The sequence below is a fragment of the Neodiprion pinetum genome, chromosome 3, assembly GCF_021155775.2.
Source record: "Neodiprion pinetum isolate iyNeoPine1 chromosome 3, iyNeoPine1.2, whole genome shotgun sequence".
Taxonomy (NCBI): Eukaryota; Metazoa; Arthropoda; class Insecta; order Hymenoptera; family Diprionidae; genus Neodiprion; species Neodiprion pinetum.
Window position 1 is genome coordinate 23,732,645 of NC_060234.1, and position 20,769 is coordinate 23,753,413.

A 20,769-nucleotide genomic window follows, 5' to 3' on the forward strand; every position below is an offset into this window, starting at 1 on the left:
ACTCGCGGTTATATACATGTGCGCGGTGGTGTTTAGGGATTATTTAACGACTGTTGCGATCACACATGCCAATGTTTGTTTCTTCAAAGGCGCAGTTCGAATGTTAAATTTCAAAACAAAAGTAGTTGAACGTCAACATGATTTTCTCGGAAATTCAATAAATCACCCACATCACAGCCTATTCGCCGTGGCAGGGAAGCCGTGCCACATCTCTCTCGCTCTCTCTTGATGTGGATTTAACCGCTTAACTGCCAACATTCTGCCACGACGCACCGCCAGAGTTCTCTTCGCACTTTCCTCGTTGCTGGAATAATCCGGGCGTACATCACAGGCGTCGTCGCTGTACAAGATGCAGATAATTACCGGAAGCGAGAATTATTCGGTAATATTGAACAGAGATTGTTATTTTTTTTTTTTTGTAGCTGTCAAATGTTTTTACATGGATAATATTAGATTACACTCGATAACTCTGGGGTTGGAATGATTCGTAACGAAAAATGCTTTTTACAAACATATATTTGGCATTTTAGCGACAACGTCGAAAAAGGTTCAAAAAGTTTTAAACTTATGAAATTCGAATTTTATACAAGCATTTTATTAAAACCGTAAAACGAACTCCAAAGATTTGGACTATCTGGAATATCTAAATTTTATAGATAAATTATTTTGCATATATAATACTTAGTTTTTAATGGAATAACATTTTTTCCTAAATGTATACCTACAATGCTTTTGTGCTAAAATAAATCCTTAGAAAACGATACCACCCAAATGTATGACTTCGTCAAAATTTAACACACCCCTTTGACAAAACCCTTGCATAACGTCAATTAACACTGGTAATATTTCTAAACAGAGAAAAACAAACTGTTGATACAGGCATCCCTCGATTAAATCCTTACATGCACTTTGATCGTAGTAAATTGTAACAAGTGCAGTAAAACTTACATATCAAATTCTCACATGTACGACAATTTTGGTGCCTATAACTTATTTGACTTATGCTTTCCTCGGTGTAATATCTACAACAATGTTCACAGTAATAGAAAAAATGATAATTGTGTCTACTTTTTACATATAGAACATTCACTCACGATCTTTTATGAATTCACATTCACATCCTAAGTTCCATGAAATTTGAATTTCCGAAAGTTAGGTGTCATATATATCAAAATATAAATTTTTCTCTATATTTGTATCTCAAGTATTCATAGTAATTTCATCGTTTGCCTACAATCGAGAAGAAACTATAAATATTTTTTCGGAATTGTTTATTTACCGTTAGAATGGATTAGTGAAATGAATTTGACCTGTTGCAGCGTTTACTACCCTTATAGGAAGGTAACAAAATCTGATCAATCTTAATGTTGAAATCACTACTTAGAAAAATAATGAAGCCTCATACATACATTAGTGTGCAATAAACAAAATTTTATTTCTTTCATTGTTTCCCATGTAAAAAATGAATGAAACGACGCTTCTTATAATACATGAAAGCACTGATTTTTTATATGAGAAATGATAAGAGAAAAAAAACATTTATTTGGCACACCCTAATATACATATGTATATATATTCTTTGAAGGTAAAATAGTTGCAATGACTCTTGCTGGTCTATACAAATTATACTTGTTTCTAAACTCCCTAATGATGAAAAAAATATATGCGATGAATACTTTACAAATACAGCTAATCGCTGTTACACATCACACTGTATCTGAATTTTTTTCAGACTGCAAATGCAAGCACTTATCTTGACGAAATTTGACATGCATGTTCTTTATTGTTAATAAATTAGTTTCCGATATAAGGCTCCGTGTATACATAATGAATTTAATTTATACATGAAAACTGTCAGTCATCGAAATTTGCTACTATGAAAAATTCCAAATATAGTAGACTTTAGAAGCAATGTGGTGTCGGACAAACTTGTTGGATTGGGGCGGGGGCAGGCTCCATTCTATTTACTCAATATCTCTATAACTGCGCGGCCATTTTATCAGGTTCAAGCTGTACCTTTCAGAGGGCTCAAAATCGTTGATTCGAAATTCTAAATAATTACCTGGTGAACTGTTTATCATAATGATTTAAAAGCACAAGAAAGAATTGGATTGTAAATTGTTAGGATTATACAGTGAGATCAAACCCACAAACAATATCGAATTAAGTTTTCATGGAAGCCATTTAGTAGAGATTCGTGGAAACCTAATACGATAGTGCTGGTTCGTTTCATTTTCGAGTATAATTATAGCAAAAAATAATACAATTCCTTCTGGTAATTTTCAACAATTATAATAAACAGTTTACCACTTCTTTATTTCAAGCTTCAAGTGCGGGAAATTTCTACGCATTACTTCGTTCAGGGAGTTCAAAATGACACGTAAATTTCACAAAGCTTAAGCAAAATAATGATAAAAGATGTTACGTTTTGGTTAAACAGCTCATGGGAGGAAGTTTCGGTGGATTGTGTCGAAAAATCATGCACTCTCCGGATATTTTTTGCCAAATACATGACTTCTCAGAGTTTTGAGCATGGTGTCTGTTTTTACCGTACTGTGCAGCGTTATTCGACTCTCGCGATCACGAACATTTAGTCAAGAGACCACGTTTCTGTTAAATCACGGATTACTTTTGCGTTACTCTGTAAATATGCCTTTAATCATTCTTCACACCGCTCTAGTATCTAAGTATCTATACTCCTGACAAGTTAAAGTGGTATAAATGCAGAAATTTCATCGAAGCAGTAACGGCCGCAGCTAAGCATTCGGATTTTTGCGCATCAGTTCGAGATCAGCTTTCATCATATCCTTCACCAGTTCCTATATGAAAGTGAATTTTCCAAAAAGTTTAATTCTGATTGGTAATTTTCAGTACTGGCTAAGCTGGTGACAGCTCGAAATGTTCCAATGATAAATCAGAACAACTTATTCAAATACATACTTCGAATTTAACTGTGGGCTGCCATCCAAACTTTTCTTTGGCTTTTGAAGCATCACCCAGCAGTAAGTCCTGCGTTATGAATCAAGATGGAACATTTTAGAATAGATGTTAAATGCTCAATATTTACTTAATATCTTGGTGATGGAAATAAGGATTCTTACCACTTCGGTTGGACGGAAGTATTTTGGATTAACCCGAACCAGGAGCTGCCCAGAAGCAGCATCGCGACCAATTTCGTTGACACCCTCGCCCTCCCATTTAATAGTTCGACCAATGTAATTAAATGAGGCTTCAACAAACTCTCTGACACTGTGAGTTTCACCAGTTGCTATAACAAAGTCATCTGCGACCGACTGTTGTAGCATCAGCCACATTGCCTGAGAATTGTTAATTGTAAAACAATTTTTAAATTCTTATTGAAAAATCGTCAAGAATTACTCTGTAGTGTAGATCCGAGTGTACAAAATTCCAAACGCAATAACGTTTCCAGCATTTATAATTGTCGTGTTTAAAATTAGAGGAAATTTGAAAAACTTGTTGAAAAATACATAGTCATTTACCTCGACATAATCTTTAGCATGTCCCCAGTCTCGTTGGGAATCCAAGTTCCCGAGTTCCAAGACTTCTTGCAAACCCAGTTCTATTTTTGCAGCAGATCTGGTAATTTTTCGCGTCACAAAATTTTCCCCTCTTCTCGGACTTTCGTGATTAAATAATATTCCATTACAGGCATACATGCCGTAAGCTTCTCGATAATTTATCACTATCCAGAATCCATACATCTTTGCACAAGCTGGAAATTAATCGATCTAGTCTATTAATACCAACTGTTGCAGCTGATTAAATAAAGCGGAACGTTAGATAGGAGAAAAATGTTCTGAAACTACTGAACACGAATATCTTGTAGTTCATTGAAGAAAATTTTTTAAAATTATATTTTCTTCAATATGATGTAAGTTGGCAGAGATTTCTGGATTATTCTTTATTTTTATATTTTTTCTGAACATCATGATTTCATATTTGATGCAAGAATAAAGAACACTCAGTAATAATAATGTGAATTCATATTTTTAGAACGAATATAGAAGTAAGAAAAATACTTTGAAGAATTAGACTAAAATTTAAATTTTATAGTGATTTCGCTGCTGTATCACTTTAAAAAAAAAAATACAAGAAAGTTATACCGTATTGTTCTTAATAGATTAATTCATAATTATTTTTTTATCAGCTATGTAATGTGCACATAATAATAATTTTACTAACCATATGGAGAACGTGGGTAAAAAGGTGTTTTCTCCGTCTGTGGCACTTCAGCTACTCTACCATATAACTCAGATGTCGAAGCTTGATAAAATCGCACTGATTTCTCGAGGCCGCAAGTTCTTATAGCATCAAGTAATCTTAAAGTGCCTACTGCATCGACTTCAGCAGTGTATTCACTTAATTCAAAGCTCACCTGTTACAAAAAATTCAATCAATAATATTGTTATTATGATTCCAATTAAGGTAATGCACAAAGAAATGAATACCTTAACATGACTCTGGGCAGCAAGATTGTAGATTTCTGTCGGTTGAACAGCACTGATGATTTTGACAAGACAGCTGGAGTCTGTCATGTCACCATAGTGCAGCTTCATTTTTCCTTGCCTATGAGATTTGGGATCGGCATAAAGATGCTGAATACGTGCAGTGTTGAAAGTACTTGCACGTCTGATTATCCCATGAACATCGTATCCCTTGTCCAGCAGAAACTCTGCCAGATACGATCCATCCTATAAATGAAATACTGGATGATTATATTGAATAACGACTTACCTCATCTAGTTGAAAATCAAAAAGACAATAATTAGTAGCAAACTAAAATTCCGTTTCATGCATATAATGGTAAAGCTTCATAACTTTACGAGTATCGATTAGTTTTTTCAGTATTTTCTATGTCATTTCAGGTGCCAACTTCCTAATCATGAAAGAATACTCAAATTCTTTGGAATCATTCTCTAGTTGCAAAGTTGTTATTTTCTGTTTGGTATTTCGTTAAATTAACACTTCTTACTTAAATTTTGTAAATACCAAACATGTAGATAATATGTAGAAAGAAATATTCAGGTATTTAATTATGCATACAATAAAGTGCAACATTGGCGATGAGAAGTATTTTATTTCTGGGATTCGTCTGTGAAAATATTAATAAATATTTTCGTATCCTTAAAAGTGGATTTGTTAAGAGAATAAATACTCGCTGAACATAATATAGATATATTTAGTATGGGATACTAATTGAAGTATTATAATGTACGGGCAATTGACTGTTTTGATTGTGGATTGTAGGCACATAGTTTTATACAAAATTTTTGATTTCACAATTAAGGAAGTTTTAAAGACGTTACGCAGCTAGTCAAAATTCGATTGCGTTGTGTGTCTGATTAGCATATTAGGTTTTTCCGAGTTTGGTAACGTCGCGTTATGTTATTGCGAAAGGTTTGTATATTCACTCTATATATATTCAAGATCTGTCATGCATAGAATCAATTTTTTTTATTGATAACCGAAAAATAACTAATGCAGCAATTTCATGTTTTACGCATATGATGCACGGTTTGCCACGTCACAACGTCTTATGGCCTGCACAGCTAAATACCTCAGACATGTATACATTTATTACAATAATTTTTACTAATATCACGGAAGTGGTGAATAATTCTGAAATATGTTTATCAATTATTATTAGACTTGCTTCTACTGCCAAAAAAATTTCAAACAAAATCTCAGTATCACTTCATTACAAATTTAATTGGTAACTTCAATTCTTGTCTATTCTTCCATAAGAATACATATAAAATGAGCGAAGACATATTTGCTTATATCTCATAAACAATCCTGTGAATCGATATATTTTAATCTGGTGATTGAATTATATAAATTTAATGAATTGCCAAATTTTATTGAAAACTGAATTTTAATTCTTATATGGTTAGAACTGCGTTAAAAAAGTTTCTCAATGATATCAGAGTTTAAAGTTTCAGTTTCTAAAAAAATCACGAATATGGTTTTCTGTTATTTCAATTTCATTTATTTGTGCATAGTTTTCAATTACGATTCCAACATCACTTGAATGCTCATTTCCTGTATTTAATATTAACATTGAGTAATTCCATAAAAATTTCAACAGTAACTCGTCTCTGGTTCTAGTGTCAGCAAACTTCACAATTGTTGAAATATTTGTGAAAATATTAGTTATTCAATGGATAGTTTAACCACAGGATTCAAAAATAAAAAAAATCTTGCGATATGCAAATTTATATGAATTCTGTTTTGAGCTATGCTATGTAGGATTCCCACAAATGCGAATGAAAAAAGGTCCCTGATTATTTCACGTTTGGTAGGATCTAAAACACATTCTTGTTAAATTCTTTTTCTCAAACTTGCCAGTTACCTGAGCAAGTAACACATCCAGCCACGAGCTGATTCAACATTATGTGCTTACAATTTACCGGTGCCTCTGAAAATACAGGGATGAGAGAAAGTATTGTGCCATCACGATTTTGCGAGCCGTAGGAACGTTCGAAATGATTTTCGTACTGGGATTGAGTCCTTTGAAGCATAGATAAACAGAATTAACATTTGCAATGTCAATCGAGGTTCTGATTTGTCATACAAAATCAATGTATTACAGAACCAAGAGGCTTATTTTTCGCTTTTCCCACGTCGACAAACCCGGCTGTATTGATGAATCCATTTTCATATGAATATTGATAAAAGCGATAAAAAAAAGGCTAAAACTTGAATGATAACTGAAGCATCTAACCAAAGGCTTACCTGGCCTGTGATACCTGTTATCAATGCAACACGTCTCGAATCACCCGTTGCCATTATCAGAAGCGTTTAGAACGACCTGAAGAAGTCAATCGTGGCACTTTACACGCAGGAGTGACACATATCACCGATCGGCACCGGTACATAGACTTATCACTTGCCACGCATCCTGTCCCTGTCACTGCTTCGCCCCCGAGTTTTCACGTACGGTTCACCGTGCTACGCTGTCACAGCAGACTTTGCCTACGATACTCGTCATAACCTTGAAATTTCAATTGCTAACAAATAAACTATTTTCTCACGTGTAGCAAACAGCTGGATGCAGCATGCTCTGATTGGTTAATTCGCAAAAATCACCATTGTGACATCTCATGGTGCCAACCTTATGCTCTAAGGGGCGCGAGAATCCAGAATATCGGAACAGAATTGACGGAAAGTCACTAGAATCCGCGTTCTGCTAATTTCGTTCTGTCATATTTTTACCACATACTATAACATTCTTTTTACGCTGTCTACAGAAGCAGTACTTACAAATACAAAAGAAGAGGTCATACACAGTACGATTATTCATCATGAACGAATGTAGTCTCGTTAGTATTTTTACGATTACATTTGTTGCACACATAGGTCTATATAACATAAGTTCCGTGTCTATTTGCATCTTCCTGGCTCCCATGTACCCACATTCCGAAACTAGTGCCGGAGGATCGACTTTTATTTTATGAAATAATTAATTATAGTAGCAAAATTTAGTCCTATATAAAATCTGAGTAGATAAATTATATATAATGGTACAAACGCTTTATCTAAACAGATGAATGAAGCCGAATACCGCAAATATAAACGGGTATAATTCGGCAGGGGAGAACAGAATCTACCAGTCGCTATTCCTAGAATTGTGACGTCACCGAGCGACTGCTGAATGCTTGGCGATACGACCAAGCACTTCTTATAAAACCGCCACCGCGGAGCGACGCTCATTTCTCGTCGGACCAGCACCGCGTTCACGTCAGTTTTGCTCATCAAAATACCCCATATTGGTTATCTAACAGGTTGACAACGAATACCCTTTTTTACTTCACTGCACCTAATTTGTGCAACTTTCTTGAGAGCATTTAATTCATACACTGTACTTTATTGCACCGGTTGCACCTAGTTCGTGCAATCTTGTCCGTAACGCTTTAGTTCGTGCTATTTTCTCCAAACGACTCGTTCGTTTACAATCATTAAACACATTTTGTGTATACCTTCTTTTAATTCTGGATACGTTGTCTACTCACCTTTGTAAATACCCAACTTATGCCTACATTTCTGGACAAATCTCTTCAATCAACAACGAATTAACGCTGCTTCTTTACTTTTCAAATCCTTCCAATACAGGGCTACTCGCGTTATAAAACCACGATTATTCTTGCAGTTTCAATTAATTTTCTTATCCTACCTTATTTATTATAATTATCTTTCAAATATATCTTTTCTTCACAAAGACTTGAAGTCTGATCCTTTGGACGACTCATCCGAGCCAACCCTCACATTATACAAAAAGAGATAAAAGATTATTGACAGTACTGAGCTAATTTCGAAACGCACTCTGGTAATGTATTGGCATAAATCAGTAAAAAGTGGTAGCATTGGTCAGATCCAATAAGGAGTGTGATAACCCGACTTTGTATCGGAATATTATTGTTACGAGAGCAAAATTGTTGGTAGCTTGAGTCCCCGCGATAATCTGAAATTGTTATGTCCGTTGATTTGTCGACACTACGGCTGAGCTTATACTCTAACCTTAAACCTGTACTACATCAATACATCATCGGTTTGTCGTAGGCACAGTGTAAGAGAGGTGAGAGCAGCAACTAGTTATTTACCAACTATTCGTATGTTCTGTGTGAGAGCATTTGAAGCAGCAGTTTGAATTACAATGTATTTAAATTCGTTTCAATAATAGTCAATATTGTTATGCTTCCATGCGCTGTGACAGACTTTATCATAAATTATATTTCTTGCTATGCTTCAGATGGGAAAAAAAAGAAATGTTCCAAACCTTGCAGCGAGTCGACTGAAGGTAGAAGTAAAGGACGAGCTAGGTAATAAAATTCTGTTCTATTCAAATAGAAATTATTATTCCTACGAGGTGTCTCACATTTTTACAGCGAGATATGCTTTGCCTGAGAAGTTTGCCATTTCCCACACATTCTGAATATTGAGATGCTTCAGTTTTCAAGAATTTAAAATACTTTCTATAAAATCAAAAACCGTATGAATCATTCATATATTTTCAAATACTGGTGAAACTATAATTAAAATTACTTAAGGGCAATGCTTTCGTTTAGATTACCTTTACATCATCATTTATGGATCAAATTACATTTCATTATATTAGTAATTGTTGAATTTGCTCAATGATCATACAATTATCTATAAACTTTATTTTGGAGTATAATTTCTGACCTCTTAGTGCATGCGAATGGTCTGCGAGAAGGGTGAATTAACGCTATAAAAAATTCTACAAGTCGAAAAGTTTTTCTAGTCAAAAGTTTTAACAACTGCTATTAGATATGCAATGCAACGGTAATGATAAAATAAAAGTGCTGGCGCACCTAGGAATTTTGAGGCACTCCTGTTGTGAGGACATCTAATTTTAGGCGATAATGATGTACTAGTCGCACGCGACAGGCTAAAAGGGGCTCTGAGAGAACTTCTTCAACACAGTGACTCTGGTTCATCTGCCGAATCCAGTGAAGAGAGCTCTTCCCAGGAGTACAAACCTCAAATAAAAAAATTGTAATTATCATTATTTACTAATAGTATAAGGATCTTCAGTTGAAATTGTGGACGAAATGGACTCGACTTTTGCCTATTCTATGCATCTGCTTTTTCTGTATCAACCATTGATTATAAAACATTTCATCATAAATTTTATACCAATAGTGCTTTCCATTGAAGTTTTCAATTCTTGTCTTACTGTGACACAATTTTAATCAAATTTAATTTTCGGCAAAATCGAAAATAAAGAATTTCTTGAGGAAACATATAAAAATCAAAGCAATGTATGAGAAGTCTATTCATGGAAATGGCAAACAATTGTCGTCATTTAATACAAATACTAATGCTGATAGGTGTTGGTGAGGTCAGTGTATTTTGTGTCCAATTCTGAAGTAAACCTAAATTTGATTCGGTATATGTTCAGTAATATATTTGAAAATTTCATCACCCAAGTAGGGAATCAATGATTCCGTCGAAAACAATGAGATATCAGCAAGCCAAAAAAATGCGACGCAGGCGCCAGGCTCCAATGGACACAGCATTTCACCACAGTTATGTTATGAAGCTGTTTGATCGGAGCGTTGACCTAGCTCAGTTCCAAGAGGATACGCCCTTATATCCTATTTGTAGAGCTTGGATGGCAAATCAACCACGCAATCCTAATCTTGTTCCTAAGTGAGTATAAACACCTGGGGTATTTGTACCTGAGGTGATGTATACATTTATTTATTCATATATAATCAGTAGGGTGAATACAAAAAGTTAGATTTGTTTTTTTTTTTTCTTCTGCTCCATCAAAAAAAAGTAATCTTTCCAAAATTTAGGATTAAAGAAAAATTTCAGACAGTGCTTAAGCAAATCTTTGATTTTTTCTGTTTTTTGTTAAAAAAATATACGACATAATTATTTTAAGTTTTGCTGCTTTAAATGTGAATGAAATTTATTAATGCAAAAACTCAATTTCATCGCCTATATCTTTCATTGTGTATACGGTATAGGTATAAAAGAATATAGCCTTGTGGTATCTTACACTATTAACTACTCAAGTTTATTATATATTAGCAAAAATTATACATATTTCGCTTTATATGGTATAATTTCCATATAAATACTTTTTCAAATTCAGATACAATTTATTTAATGCTGCCTCATACTTCATCTGCAGGAATAATGTCTACCTGAGAAACTTGAAATTTACAACTAAAAAACCTGGAAAAATCACAGAATTTTGTAACGAAAAAATCGTGGCAATCCTGACAATAAACTGGTGATAAATTTTTGGATACGAAATTTCCAAATTTATGGAAAGCTAGCAGTGATGAAAAGACCCACCTACATACACCTTCTATGTATTACGTATTTCACTATGCGCTAGTCTGATATTCAATTCTCACTTCAGAATTCGCAGTCCAAGTCCTGAGGTACTGAATGAAGTCAATGCAAACAACACTTTATTCGATTCAGACAGCGACGTACACGATGTCTATTCCTTGCCAGCACCTCTTCCACGAGAAGAAGTATGGCCTCGAAATCGTGTCCCATCTCCCATAACATTGCCCAAGGAAGAACTTCATTTGGACTATGTAAGTATCATTACATTTACCACTTACGTTACTGTTGTACACAGAAATTTCCAAGATCAGGAAATTATTATAAAATTCGGTAAGTTTGAAACAGAGAACTCATATTTCAAATATCACATTGAGTTTTACGCTTATGTCAAATTCACAGAAGAAACTTTTTTTGAATAACATATATTTGACTACCAAAGTATGTTTCAATGACAGTAACATGGATTACTGGATACAGTTACATGAATTTTCATTCGTTTTTATGTTTGATAAATATCGACTTGAAAAGACTAATAATACTTAATGTGGAAAATTTGGAATTATCACGGCATCATTTATTGAGATTTAATTGGACACCTTGTGAATGTAGAATAATTGTATTTTCAAATTTTTATTTGGTAAATTGTTGTAACTTATTAATAGGAACGCCATACACCAAAATCACGAGAAGTTCTTATGAGAGACCATATTAATCACTGGACCTTAGTTAGAAAGAAATGGCATCAGCGAGCTCATAACAATGAACAACGATTTGAACAAAGTGCAAACATCTTGGGCACCATGTTCCGGAGGTAAGTTGTTCTACGGATGTGTTAAAATTATTTTATGAGAAATATTTCAGTCATTGATTCAAATTGACCCCTGGAATTTAGATTAGCTAGTCCAAAGTGTTGTCGAATAATCTTTATTCAAAGAGTCTGAAAATTATTTTAGTCGAAAGGTATAACTCCTCATGGATTAATTATCTACGCTTTTTGAAGGCACGTTATTTTTCTTGAAATATACCTATACATGAAACCATTACTATCGTCTTATATTATCGTGAAATGCGTGTATTTTGAATAACTAATTTGAACGCATTCGTATCTAACGCTTCATATGCATTACCATCTGTTACAGGGCTCAAACGGAGTTTGAATAGTTTGGTCTGTTTTTTTTCTACAACAACTGTACGATTCTTTTTATAATTTTTCTTATATTGGCCTACTGTGAAAATCATTACAATCATGTTAAACTGAATTATCATTACTTCATCATACAATACTTCATTTTTGTTACACATTTTTGTGAATTATTTTATTTCTTAGCAATCTAGTGGAGAGTTTTGATTCAATACGAATTAAATTTTCAGTCGGTATTTGTATGTATGGAAGTCTATATGAATAAATTATGTAACTGAAAGTATTTGACGAAGGAACATACAAAAGCATATTCACCTGCATACTATGGAACCTCATTCACGGTCTAATCGAACTGTGATTATTTTTTAAACAGTCCAAAACCGCCGCATATGCGATTGCCAACAAAAAGATTTTTCTGTGCCAATGGTAAGATGTTCATATAATTTTTTTTTTTTTTTTTTACTGATTGCATTTTAACGAAATGACCTTTAAACATTATGCTTCAGGCTGTACTTTGTATTGTAGATATTTCCAGTTTTTATTAAACAGTCAACTCTTTTCTGTATCACACCTCTCCAATTTCTTGGGACGAAGGATGAGAAAACGTAATTTAGGGATTGAGAAAGACAAGTATTTGGTGTTTTCACAAATTGACAGATTATTACAATGTTATAAGGCATAAATGAGAGTGTGTATCAAAAGTACTAGAATCGAACGCCATAGGAACTGGTAAAATTTGAGTATTTAACACTCCTGTTATACTATGGTAACGGAAATATTTTTTATCGTATCAGTTTTCACAAGTCATGGTCACTTAATGACTTGGCAGTGTCCATTTTAGTTTGTTTTTTTTTTCATATAAAATGTAGCTAAGAAATAAGTAACATAATAAATTAAATCATTCATTTTCTTAACTAACATTGCATTAACTTTCTCACCAATTATATAACATACTAGAATAGTTCAATAACAAATATTTTTTTGTTAGCAACGTAGAATTATTTATCTAATAATAAATATTATATAGATCATAAAAGAAATTCAGTTTACCTCGTAGCCCGTCTACCGCAATATTGTAAGATTTTAACTTTCTGAATACCAAGTACCAATTGAGAAATACTATTGGTGTAAAGTTTTAAGGTTCACTTATCGGTGAGAGAGAGTTCAAGCACTTGTTGAAATGTTTCTTCTTCTAGAAGACGACGTTGTTCTTCTTCCAATTGCTGTTGCTCTGATAGTCGCAATGCTAATCTGAGTTGTTCTGCTGGTCCCTCCAATGCTTCACAAGTCTCCCCTCTCTTTGACCCACCTCCACTTGCTGGACTTTCCTCTTCAATTTCGCACCCACCAATTGTCTCTTGATACAGTGCCAGACTAGCTTGAATAGCCCTGAGTGCCATAAATTTGTGAGTAACACACTGTTCTAGATCAGTACAAAATTCATGAGAATCTGTTGTAAAATTTTATCAAAAATTTGACCAGTTGTCTGACAATTCTAATAAGTATGACATTCGATATAGCTCATAATCACAAATAATAAGGAGGTTCCAACTTTTGAAAACGTATCTAAACTGACGGTTTTTTTTAACATGATGTCTAGACCTCAGGAAAGATTTGGAAACAATGAATAATTCAAATTTGTGAGTTTTGCATCGAGTTTTCACTGTCAGTTTTATAAATAAAACTTCCTAAATATGGGGGAACAGTTGAGAATACTTCGAAGTAAGTAAACAATTTTTGGAGCTCTTACAGTTCTAAAAAAAAAAAAAATGAATGGTATGATGGCAGTGAATGTTATGTAATACATAATGAGAAGAACTTCAATGGTACTCGAAGAGCAATTATTGCAGCATGAAACGTTTGTAAATAACGTAAATTTTCCCTGTTATTATAAAAATAATATGATGTGACATACCTGTCTGACAATTAATAAGCAGGAAAAAAAATATGGAGATTAATTGAAAGAAAAAAAAGTAACATCAAAACTTATTGCTCAAGGTAACAGATAAAATTGAGCGAAAATTTGATAAAAAATATAAATACCTTTGAAGCTGTCTCTCCTCCTCACTGGTGATATTAGGTGTCGTTGGTCGGGATGGTTTTTGTGCTCTCAATGCCTCCCATATATCAACCTATAAAATGATCACTGTGCAATCATCTCAAAGCTATTGAAATATTCCCAAATTTGCGAACTCATGCCTTTGACCGTAGTGACAGATATAAATTGGCTCAAGTTATAAGTTGTGCCTAATTTGCAATAAAGAATAGAACTTTCGACTGCGCAACAATTTTTGTATTGCATACAGAAACAACAAAATAGTTGCCAAGTTTTACTAGCTAAAGTTCGCCAATTTTTTTTAGGTTTTCAAATTCAATAGGCCACTTTTTTCAATTATTTATGCACTCGAATTTCGCTACAATTTTTCATAATCACACAGTAATGGCTGTATATAATACAAAGATATACCTCATCACGTTCACTGCCTGCTTCGATGAGACTTTGTTGGATAGCAAACTGCAGTAAATCATCCTCTTCCTCAATACTAAATTGACGTCTAACATCAGCCCCTGTATTAACATGGATAATATAATTTCGATTACATGACAACATGGTTTCTAAAGAGAATATACTCAAATATCTTATCTCTTTCAGTTGTCTACCTAATTTAGTGTATCCAGGTGGAGCGTCAAAGCAGATATCGTCAACTAAACAAGTTATCTTATTGCCATCTTGCAGTCTTCCAACATTAGATACTTCCTGATCTAGTCCAAAGATATTGCCGAATGTTATTCTGGCATTTAGTACGTGAAATAATGGAATTTCTAGAAGAAAATTGAAATGAAAGAATTATCTAACTTAAAAATAACTTTGGATAATATTCATGGTCAGTTCACATGTTCATGAGGATCTTCAATCAATTTTAGAAGTTCAATTAACGAGAAACAGCAATTAGAATTGACTTGAAGTTAAAAAACTGACCATGAACACCAGCTCAATTTCAGCAAAAGTTTACCACAGGTCATTTGAACAATACCGATTTTGACGGGGAACCCAGCTGGAAGTTGCATTTGAATGAAGTCCTTCAGCTTGGCAAAGTGGGAGCTTGATATTGCCATCAAGTCTACGATAGGCATAATCTGCTCTTGCAAACTGAGAGGATACTCTTCACTAAGCCATAGAGTTGCCTGCGGTTAAATAATCCAACCTAATATGTAACCAAGTATTCAGGTTCTTGCAACTATACTTAATTAGTACACTATACCTCATGTGTCTACATAATGCAGTGGAAGAAAAATCTTTAAAAACTTATACGCATGTTTCTTAATGGTAATGATGTGAAACGCAGTTGATTACGAGCTTTTGGAAAATGTGTAAATCTGTATAAAGAAATGAAAGTTTAAACGAAGGAATTATAAAATGTAACAAAAATTATGCAATCCACAGATTCTCAAGCTTTTTGAAGAGAATTTCTTTCTCTCGAAATAACTTCCTACCAGAATTTCTAGCTACATCACAGTATCTAATGAAATCTGAAAACAGAGATTTAATTTCCTGGTTTTACAGGTTTTTCAGCAGGAAGGTACTCTGTACATGAACAACGGAAACGAGCAATTTTTCAAGGGTAAAATTACTTTTTTGCAAACAGGTTGTAATTTTTTGAATCTGTAGTATTTTAAAGAACAATTATTTTTATAGCAAGCTGGCGAAAAGGCATTGATTGAAGTACATCAGAGTTTGCTGGAGAAGTTACAAGATTTTCCGGAATTACAGTAAACCATTTGTTCATATGTGTTTCATACTCTGAGAAATCACAAAATATCAGAGTACGAGTATTCACAAGTGGACAAAAAAAATTATTTGACCCCAGAATTAACGAAAATAAGGTTTGCATAAAATTAATTCTGAAATATTTGCTTATATTTACAGCGAAATATTGCCAAGACACTGAAAAACGCGTTAATATTTGAAAAGAGGAAATTTCATTTGTTCTAAATTCGAATGTCAAATTGATCTTGGCAACAATTCAATATTCAATCTTACAACGTTTTCTTTGGACACTTGTGCATAAAAAAGTCGATGATTCTACCTTTTCCTTAAAATCGTACTTTAAATGTTTTTCATTATATTGTCAACAGTTTGGGTATCACACACAGTGGTAAAGTAACAATTAGTAAAACTACCTTGAATTTTTGTATCTTTGTATTAATTTCTTTCGGCCTTCCAATGTCTTTACCCTCCAAATCAAAGTCTGGATCAAAATATTCTTCGGGCGTAATGTTACAAGGGTTACCAATGTTAATAAACTCCTCCTGTAATGATTAATATATGCACTTTTCTAATATCATCCAATACTATAAGTATAAATTACAGAAGCGTTCGTTTCTAATACTGTTTCAGTGTTTAACTGATACTACTTTCTTTTTCGTATAAACTTGCACAAATCGAATGCATGTTAAATCGACAAATTATGTGGATGCTACAAATATTGAAAAAAAAAATCAATCATTTGAAAATTTTTAGAAAAGTTCTGGAAAAGCACATTGTTTTTATATTTTTCATACATTGACTTTGTATAAAGTAATATAAAGATATAAATACACTGGCAGTGTTGTTGGTATTCTCTTGCTGTTCTGCAATTCCGAGAAAAGATTGAAGAGGTGTTCGAGGAGCACGAGCTCTAGCTCTGTCCGATTCAGACAAATGTTCCAAACGTGTTTTGGTTATCAATTCCACATTGCTCGCACTGAATACTTTACAATCGTGTCCATTTACAGCTTCACTTTTATCAGAACGCCAACCCCATAACCCTGCTTTATTCCTAGATGTTTTGCAAGATTTGGTTTTAATTATTGAGATTTGATACAATTAGTTGACTACAGGTAATTTTAATTTTTTTATCAATACGCATTCAACTTTAAAAGTGAGAACAATAACAAATTCTATTTCTTACTACACTTTACAATATAACATTTTATTATAACTAGGGTAATACTGCAGTTTTTACCTTTCAAAGCTGATTTTTTCAGTGTCTATATATGTGGTAACTATGGGATTGGTAAGCCGCGCGATTATGCTCTCTTCTGAAGGTAATATCATTTGCTCATTGTCTTCTCCGACTAATTTCATATGCTCGACGTAAACTTTCCTTGTCTCGTGATCTACCTCCATCATCGTCGCCCCATCATCTATTATAAGGTGTAGTTATTATCACAGCACAATTTTGTAATTTATGCAGTTCTGATGTTTGTATAAAACAACATCACTCGGCATTGGCAAAATGCTCAATGAGTCGATCAGACACTGGAAATTTATACTAATGAGTCCAATAGTGTTAAAAGCTTGAGACAAAATTAGTCAACAAATATGTGCACACACACTAAGTCCTTACTTCAGGGTCCGAAAAATTTTCATTACAACACCCCCGAGACCTGTTCCAAATAATTTGAAACAAATCTGTCTAAACTTTGAACCCGCTACATCAAAAAATTTACCCTTGGTGGTGGATGGACACCTGCCTCATGCACACAGTTAATTTCTACACCACCAACTAATTGTGGAGATGAAGAAGATTATTTGTAGATTGTAGTGTCAATCATTACATTGTTCAAAAACTATGTTTTGAGATGGTCATTTGTACATATTTCGCTCTTGTTTAATGGTCAATGTTAAGTACATTAAACTATACAAATAGATGAACACTAGATAAGAAATCAGGAAGCAAAAAATATTTTCACATATACAATCTTATGATACTGAAGAGTGCCATTTAAATAGTTTCAATATGTAGACATGTATGGAATATACACATGTAATCATGATAATGTATATAATGCAATTACCCATCGTAACACAAAAAGCCGGAATTTAAAACTCCAAGATTAAAATAGCAGGAGTATAAGGAGAAAGCTTTGAGGCCGCGTGTAATGTGTAAGCTAGGAAATCCGAAAATGCAATTATGACGAGCTGCGTTGTAAAAAATTTGGCTTATGAGGTGTTATTGATTTTGCCCATTGGCAAATAACTATTGCAACTATTGAAACAATTCGCAAAGTGAAGAGTATCGATGTTATTTTAGTTGATATTATTTCCATAATGTGCAAGACTGATAATTATTTATTCTTCTATGTGCAACACAGTGAGTGATTTAAAAATAAATCAACAAACAGCCAATCAATTAAGATCAGATTAAATTAAAGTACTCTCAAGAATATGAGGGAAAAATTAAAGATAAGAAAAGGGAAAACACAGTATCACCTGATTGCTGTCCCAGCATGCTGAACACGTAACTGCGTGCACATCTAATTACCACGGGAGCATTCGTTGCAGCTTGCATTTAGTATTAGTAATCGATTATCATCAATGCAAAGTAACTGATCGTTATGATGAATTGTGATGAATTTTAAGACAGATTTTTAGTGGCATTAAAGTATATAGTCTATACCTCACATGCGTACAAGTAAGAGTATTTTACAGTTTTTATGTTCACTTACTTTGACCCTTGAAAATGTAGCTACGATTTCCACGCTGCCAATTAGTATGATCGAAACCTAACAGTGTGGTGTCAATTCGAACATTGCTGCCCTGCTTATAAACTTTATAAGTGTCGCTAGGGCACATCCGTGAAACTAAAGGAACTGTATAAAAGGAAGTTTAGTTACAATTTGTGTTGTGAAATTAAAGACAATGATCGGAGCAAATTAGCCGACCCAACGAATAATTGATTTAAAAAACGACCTTACGTTCGTAATTACGTAAAAATTATTTAACAAATTAACCTCGCAATATGTGACTAGCCGATTTTGTTGTAAATTATGTTGAAGGTTTCAGTAAAGTTTGTAAGCAATGTCTCACAAAGTTAGCTTGCAAGGCATGAAACAACTTGCCAATATGAATGTGATATAGAAAACTCAAGAAATTGAATGTATGGAAACAGATGAGATATTCTTGAGAAATTGTTATAAGAATTAGGAAAGCAAAATAAATTTATAAACCATTATAGACCACAATGATGGTAAATTTAAATAACAAAACATATTTATAATCAAATTTTTCACTTTTCAAGTGTAAACTTACCCCAACTGGTGAACTCCCACTTCATTTCTACATAGAAGTCAGGCGCCTGAAAAAGGTCAGCATTTAATCAATTGCTCCATGAAAATATTGGATCGTTTGTTTTAATGTTCTTCACAGAGATTGAATTTCATAGCTTGTACAGCTCTTTACATATGAATGATAACTCACTTGTTTAAGCTTATGAAGCAACTCAGGAATCCCGGCAACCCGGTTTGTGTATCTTTGGTAATCTCGACGCTCTAGCACCATTTGAAGCAATTCTGGATCGCCGGTTCCAACAGCTTCTTGGACCACTTCAAAGAAGTATGTACATACAATGATCAATACAAATAGCAAGATACTAAATTCTCAAGATAAATAGACAACGAATATATAATCATTGTTTTAATGAAATCTAATAACTATGAACTATAAGTATAACTGACCGCTCCAGCCCTGCGTGTTCTCCGTGTTAACATTTGCTTGGTGATGGAGTAAAATTCGCGCCGCTTCAGCATGACCAAGAGTCACAGCTAACATCAGAGGAGTTCTGCCTCTGTTATCACATTTTTCCTTATCGTGCTAAAATAAATGATATATTTATGATAAAAACAATTCCAGTACCTTGACGCGAAATGTGCAAGATTGAAATATATTTGAAAACTATTGTTATTAGACTGGATTAGGGGATATAGGATAGAAAACGTGCATCAGACTGTGCAAATCATTTCAATCCTAATATGCAGTAAAACATTTCTCAACCTATTTTCAGATAATGGCCCAAGTGCGAACACGCCTATTCCAGATATCTATTTTTTTCAGAAAGTAATGCAATTTGATGGATTATTAGAATAGAGGGATACCGGAGTTTGAAGCCATCATTCAAACCGATAAGGCTTCTTCCTATGTTGATATGGCTTCAACCACTGTTTCCAAATGTGACCGTTATAATTCTTAATCAATAATTTTGGCAACTTTGATATAATTATGATATTAATGAGGTTGACATCAAAAAATATGTTGATGTCTCACAGATGAAAGTTTCTATTCTAATTGACGACATATCCAACCCAGAAAATAACCGTACAACAAATGTTACCACATATGAAATAGGAATATACACTTTCGATGCAATTAGGAAATTGAGATTAACATTTTCTTAGGAATATTACATGATGATGGTAGAATTTATGAATAAGAAAAAACCAGCCAGTCATTTGAAAGCACAAATTGGTTGTGAACATCCCTAACGATGGCTTAATTTTGCAGGTCTAAAGGAGCCGTAATTGTGCAATTATTGCGCACAAAAGCAGGCTGAGTTGTTGAATGGTACGGAATTATAGCATAGTGTGGATAACGAGAAAAATTTGACCTACCAATTTTGTGGAAAGTTCTTTGTCGAGATCATCGTACTTGTTGTTCCACACAAGCCAGTGAAGCGGATAGTTTAATTGTATCATATCTATATTCACCATCTCTACAAAATGTACTTAACGTTAACATGCAATATAGTGGTTAGAGAAAATTTTACAGTTCAAACTCGGGACATAAAATTTGACAGTCGAATACATGACACAAAAGGCTAATGAATAATCCACTGACAATGATCGCTGGGAGAAGACCGAATACCGTCTAAAAATAAACGCGTTCGCAGCTCTCTCACTTAAACACTGGAGTCACTAAAAACCTTCGAGCATATAATACTGCAGGGAGCTACCCACTC

General features: G+C 33.7%; 3 protein-coding genes across 9 annotated transcripts; 1 reads left to right on the top strand and 2 right to left on the bottom strand.

The window, feature by feature from the left end:
* The first annotated feature begins 188 nt into the window (after window positions 1-188).
* On the top strand, window positions 189-16,297 carry mip40 (Myb-interacting protein 40). Of its 5 annotated transcripts, XM_046615028.2 has the most exons (9): window positions 7,778-7,805; window positions 8,241-8,596; window positions 8,771-8,840; window positions 9,399-9,537; window positions 9,973-10,194; window positions 10,919-11,102; window positions 11,514-11,662; window positions 15,558-15,615; window positions 15,690-16,297. In XM_046615028.2, the coding sequence occupies exons 3-8, from the start codon at window positions 8,771-8,773 to the stop codon at window positions 15,586-15,588; spliced, it is 795 nt and encodes a 264-aa protein (XP_046470984.1). In that variant the 5' UTR covers window positions 7,778-7,805; window positions 8,241-8,596; the 3' UTR covers window positions 15,589-15,615; window positions 15,690-16,297. The 5 variants fall into 5 exon arrangements, with proteins under 5 accessions (XP_046470982.1, XP_046470983.1, XP_046470986.1 ...); XM_046615030.2 differs by having other exon boundaries at window positions 7,748-8,596; window positions 9,417-9,537; XM_046615029.2 differs by lacking the exons at window positions 7,778-7,805; window positions 8,241-8,596 and adding an exon at window positions 8,606-8,676.
* On the bottom strand, window positions 1,764-7,036 carry Gmd (GDP-mannose 4,6 dehydratase). Its single transcript, XM_046615025.2, has 7 exons — window positions 6,757-7,036; window positions 4,470-4,712; window positions 4,204-4,396; window positions 3,501-3,733; window positions 3,102-3,317; window positions 2,941-3,009; window positions 1,764-2,819 (listed from the first exon to the last, which is right to left on the bottom strand). The coding sequence occupies exons 1-7, from the start codon at window positions 6,808-6,810 to the stop codon at window positions 2,757-2,759; spliced, it is 1,071 nt and encodes a 356-aa protein (XP_046470981.1). The 5' UTR covers window positions 6,811-7,036; the 3' UTR covers window positions 1,764-2,756.
* On the bottom strand, window positions 10,810-20,724 carry LOC124213572 (ankyrin repeat domain-containing protein 13D). 3 transcript variants are annotated; one of them, XM_046614997.2, is made up of 14 exons: window positions 20,423-20,724; window positions 19,493-19,628; window positions 19,236-19,360; window positions 19,068-19,113; window positions 18,485-18,628; window positions 18,249-18,320; window positions 16,999-17,179; window positions 16,593-16,812; window positions 16,175-16,303; window positions 15,028-15,178; window positions 14,654-14,815; window positions 14,460-14,560; window positions 14,036-14,124; window positions 10,810-13,381 (listed from the first exon to the last, which is right to left on the bottom strand). In XM_046614997.2, the coding sequence occupies exons 1-14, from the start codon at window positions 20,519-20,521 to the stop codon at window positions 13,135-13,137; spliced, it is 1,902 nt and encodes a 633-aa protein (XP_046470953.1). In that variant the 5' UTR covers window positions 20,522-20,724; the 3' UTR covers window positions 10,810-13,134. The 3 variants fall into 3 exon arrangements, with proteins under 3 accessions (XP_046470953.1, XP_046470954.1, XP_046470955.1); XM_046614998.2 differs by lacking the exon at window positions 18,249-18,320 and having other exon boundaries at window positions 20,423-20,723; XM_046614999.2 differs by lacking the exons at window positions 18,249-18,320; window positions 18,485-18,628 and having other exon boundaries at window positions 20,423-20,723.
* Between the last annotated feature and the right edge of the window lie 45 nt (window positions 20,725-20,769).